The 4,815-nt window shown below is 38.8% G+C and overlaps 1 protein-coding gene across 1 annotated transcript; it reads right to left on the bottom strand.

The window, feature by feature from the left end:
- Positions 1-1,310: 1,310 nt before the first annotated feature.
- LOC124638849 (protein odd-skipped) lies at positions 1,311-4,275 on the bottom strand. Its single transcript, XM_047175972.1, has 3 exons — positions 4,060-4,275; positions 3,120-3,690; positions 1,311-2,327 (listed from the first exon to the last, which is right to left on the bottom strand). Exons 1-3 carry the CDS (start codon positions 4,139-4,141, stop codon positions 1,937-1,939), a joined length of 1,044 nt encoding a protein of 347 aa, XP_047031928.1. The 5' UTR covers positions 4,142-4,275; the 3' UTR covers positions 1,311-1,936.
- Between the last annotated feature and the right edge of the window lie 540 nt (positions 4,276-4,815).

Below are 4,815 nucleotides of genomic sequence, written 5' to 3'. Positions count from 1 at the left end.
AATTAAAATCCTGGTGAGTATCTTTTTTATCGAATATATTAAGGTAGGTACCTATTTACATGTCATCATAATGGCTAATTAGGTACACATCCACAATGATTACGTACGTGCGTATAAAATTTCAATTGAAACGTCAAAATGACTTTCATCACGATTTTTTTATTAGTAAACATGATCATTACTTAAAACGGGTTTGTACAAAATCGCTCTCGACTGGCTCTCACCTATAATTATAATTAATTTCATTACATTACTATAATGATTGTGTTTGGGTATTGCACGATGTGTGATGTGTAGGGCTGTCTGCAGACGCTGTGAAGAATAATCTATCTTCTATAATGTGGGTTTGACTCTTTATATCATTTCTGCTATAGGACCAGGCTCAAGATTGCTTTAGAACTTGCGTCTCTAAATAAATTATTTCTAACTACTTTTATTTGCACTTTTATTTAATTTCTTCTATCATCTAGTTTTGGTAGTATCGACCTGTTTCCCACGAAAATCTCATCTATAGGTACTAATTTCTATTAGGTTTAAAGAGTTCTCAAATAGAAAAACTTCTTCCTACCATGCCAACCAGAAATAATAAGTACAGGAATACGAGTCCTAAAATTTTGCATTTGGTCAATAAAACCCTTTATTTGCCATCTGAATAGTGTTAACCCTACGAATAGCCCATAGGCCACTCGTTAATGGGCAAACTGACACGCCATGGAACCGTTACTTAAGTTTTTGTCCTAAATGTGAAAAATAGTCTTAATTTTGGATATAAATAACAGCTTGCTAAGATTTTTTATGCCAAGTGTGAGAAATTAGATGAAAATGATTATTAGAAGCACGAGAACGGAGAAACGATATGCCTAACAAACCGGAGTAGGAAAAATGTTTTGAGTAAGTAACCAGTATAAAATACATTACAAAGACAGACACAGACACAAGATTTAATCCTAATTGTGGAGAACTAAAAGATCTAACTGAAAGAAATAGGTGTTATTATCTAAAGGACTATTTAGTATCAGTTACTCCATTCTCTGAATTATTTTATAGGTATCAAAATAAGTTATAAATATTTGTGTGTAAAATCAAAAATCATCTCATTAATCACATTATGTGATTTGACGACAATGAAACCGGTAATCTGTAGTAGAACGGCAAAATAATACCATCGATTTCATAGATTAATTACATTAATTTATGTCTGCGCATTAAAAATACGTACTTCAAGCGTTGTAAATTACGTTATTATCTCCAATCGAAGCAACACGAGATGATGACGTAGATAAACACGCAGAAGAAATAAAACAATGCAGTAATGTTCATTACTATTTTCTTTTATTATATTTTATCTCCTAATAGTAGCCTCGTCGCCTTAAAACTATAATACTTATTGTACATATTTACAGCGAAATATACATGCACTAAAACTACTGAATCTTTTACAGAAACAACATACATCTAATTTTTGAACATGATTTCAATTATGTCATAGCCACAATTTTGGAACGAAACGAACTTAAACACGAAGGTAATACTTTTCGGTAACTTTAGTCAACCACAATCTTATCTAAACTAATCTATCACAATAAATAAACCTCTAAACAAACAATAACAATAATTAAAAACAATTTCAGTCTTCAAAGTGAAAAAAGATCCGAGTATCGGCTGTTACATGATTCATTTACTTGGTGACACAAATGGTGATGAATAGAATTACAAAGACATTGAATACTATTAAGAGCCGATAATATAAATGAAACAGAAAAAACGGATGCTCAATGATAGGAAACCTTACTAATCAGTCAATGATACATCTTTGGCAATCATAAATTAACTAAATTAAACATTAAATCCCTGAATGTAGTAAGCCTCTTGCCAATTTTAACAGGTACCTTAGAACTCGGTGAGAGCAGTTAATAAATATTTACAGATATGAGAATTAGCGCTTCATGATATCTTCTATCGAAAAGCCTAAAGTTCTTTTGGGTCCTTCAACAGGAGATTGGTGAGGACTCACAAGTGGTTGAACTTGTTGCGGTAGGGGCGGCGAAGGTTTATGAGAAAGGTCTAGTAGGGAGTTCTCCGACTGACTTGTCGAAGAAACTTCTTGACAACCTTCCAAATGCTCCAAATGGTGCTTGTTTGCATCGCTGTGTGTCAGCAGATGCGTCTTCAGGTTCGATCTTTGGTTGAAGCTCTTGTTGCAAACGGGGCACTTGTGGGGAGATTCTTCCATGTGCAAGATTTTGTGTACGGCGAGCGTCCTGGACTGGCAGAAACCTTTCCCACACTCAGTGCACTTGAATGGCTTCTCCTTCGAATGTATGTACCTGGAAAATAGAAAACGGAAATTAGACACAAGCTCAACTTTCACTTCTAACGAGTACACAATGTAAACAAACATCTACATCTTTATGGCTCAATAGGCGACGAAATAAGCGTTTTGAATGAAAATTGAAGTGATTCTACATTACGGACACATTAGACTGTTAATATATACGGTACGATATGAGAAAAAAAAACGTTGGTCTCGTAAAAGCGAAGAAATATAACGTGTAATTTGTTCGACGGCGGAGCAAGACAGATATGGTGATCGTAAAGAACGAAACCGGTTGGCGAGGGCGCGCGTGCGCCCGCCGCCTCGCGACCTCACAAAAAGTTTACACTTTTAATTTTTTTTTTCTACTCTTATCGTCAACAATGCCTCGGTGAAACACGTCCTAAATCACGTTGTTGGTATTTCGAGGGAAACATTAAATTAAATTAGGAGTCTCTCAGATAAATTGATTACTAACATCGGGTAATCCTTTAACTAGTGAAAGTGGTTTGGTTTCTAACACACGTTTATTAACTTGACTAGAGCTCTTATGAATAGAGGTAAAATGAGCTTGCAAAAGAGTTTTGACCGACTTGCTATTGTGTTGATTCAAAACAATGCGTTGTCGAAGCCTAAGCAATTAAGATGAAGACATAAAACTTTTGAGGCTCGAATTTAATCGTTGAGATAATGTAGCTTTTAGAAACTAATTTAAATTGCGTTGATTTGGACTATCACATAACATGAAACTTAATAGCGCGGGCCATAAACAACTTAGGGGATAGATAAAATCGTTGATACATACCTATGGTCTCTGAGGTGGTCTTGCCGGCGGAAAGCTTTCCCACAGATGTCACACGAGTAAGGCCTCTCGTCGGTGTGAGTCCTTTCATGGATCAGGAGATTGTAGGACTTGGTGAACTGGCGGTTGCAGTATTTGCAAATAAACTGCTTTTTAGGTCTCGTTCCGGGGACGCCTGGCGCTCGCATCGGCGGCGGATTCCTTCCTGGCATCCTCTGTGCCATAACACCGGGGTATCTCAATGAGTGATGGTAGAAAGCTGCGTTCCTAATCCACTGGTTGACGAGCATCGCGTGGTAAGGTGCCGACGGTGGGAGCGTTGCCACTTGAGCTTGCACGTAGGCCGACATGGGGTGCGAGTAATTCTGTGCTGGCACTTTCTCGTACGGGTAAGGGGTCTGCATGGCTGGTCGGGGGTAAGTGTAGGGTTGTGCGGGTGGCGTCCAAGGTTGGTGGCGTGAGATAACGACGGCTGGGGGCGTGTCGTCAGTGGGCGTGTGCGGCGGCGTCGGTAAAGGGGGTGATGGCCGCTCGAGCTTTACTAAAGCTTCGATCGGAAAGTCCGGTGGGTAGCCTGGGGAAATAATGAATTGCATTGTTAGGATACTGTAGATTGTTAGGTAGATATGAGAAACTATTGTTTGATTTTGTTTACAAAATGAAGAAATCATTGATCTATAATTGCAATTGTATTTAGGGAACATTCTACTTATATCTAATCTGCTCTTTAAAAATACTGAAAAAGTTAATTCATATGATACATATTTTAAAAAATATTTTATGTTGAGTATATATTTTAAAATATCTACGACAATAATCAACTGTACAATGATGTTTAATGATGATAAAACGATAATGTTAACCGCACAATTTTCCTCGTAAAATCTTTGCAATAATATTGATACAAAACAAACTCCCGCAAAAAATACAAATAAACACTTACTGTGATTCTCCTCAATATGTTCTTCCTCCTCCTCGATGTTGATATCATCCGAACTGTCAACACTGTACGGCTTATCTTCCATTTCCACAAATCAATTGTCCATATAACTAAACACTAGGGCACTGTCCTCTCGGCTCACTTTGGTATCACTGTAGCTGTGTCGTCACTGCAAAACTAGTTTGTACTGACAACCGGCTTGTGAGAGCGCGCGGAGCGTTATGAGTTTGTGTGCGTTTGTTATCTGGGCCTGCGCGAGCGCGCTGCGGGGAGGGGGGCAGATCAAACGCGCCGCTCCGTCCGGCGCCTGTGCTGGCTCCCGGTTCAGCTGCGCCTCCCAATAGGCGGGGCCTACCGAGTTCTGCCTTCGGAATCGATCGGTAACAATCGCGAATTGCTCCAACCAAGCCCTCGCGTACTACGACTAAGTTCTATTTTCAGCGTTCTGCATAGAGTTTTAGAACCTTGTCTAAGTTGAGCGTTGAAGGTTTTGTATCGTTTCGTAATTGAGTTTGTTTGGCAATGCAAATTTTTGGTGACACGGCGTCCCGTTGAAGCTATTAGGTGAGCGGATTGCTCAGGTAATTTAGTTTCGTAAGCAAGGCTTTGTGTTTGATTGTCGAATGTCTTTGTACGTTTGTTGTAATTTGTATCTGTATTGAGATTAGGCACGTATTACACGGGGCTTTGTGTACTGTTTTGGAGTGTTAGTGAAAGCTCCGACGTTCTGGATTGAATTGTTTATGTTCCCGTATCTGA

This window comes from Helicoverpa zea, chromosome 18, assembly GCF_022581195.2.
Source record: "Helicoverpa zea isolate HzStark_Cry1AcR chromosome 18, ilHelZeax1.1, whole genome shotgun sequence".
Classification (NCBI taxonomy): Eukaryota; Metazoa; Arthropoda; class Insecta; order Lepidoptera; family Noctuidae; genus Helicoverpa; species Helicoverpa zea.
This window is presented reverse-complemented; position numbering and strand designations above follow the sequence as displayed.

Bases quoted from the DNA above. Each gene is read 5' to 3' on its own strand.
- LOC124638849 (XM_047175972.1), bottom strand. From the start codon at position 4,141: ATGGAAGATAAGCCGTACAGTGTTGACAGTTCGGATGATATCAACATC. The intron at 3,691-4,059 runs GTAAGTGTTTAT...TTATTTCCCCAG, and splicing joins ACATATTGAGGAGAATCACA to GCTACCCACCGGACTTTCCG. The intron at 2,328-3,119 runs GTATGTATCAAC...TCTATTTTCCAG, and splicing joins GACCACCTCAGAGACCATAG to GTACATACATTCGAAGGAGA.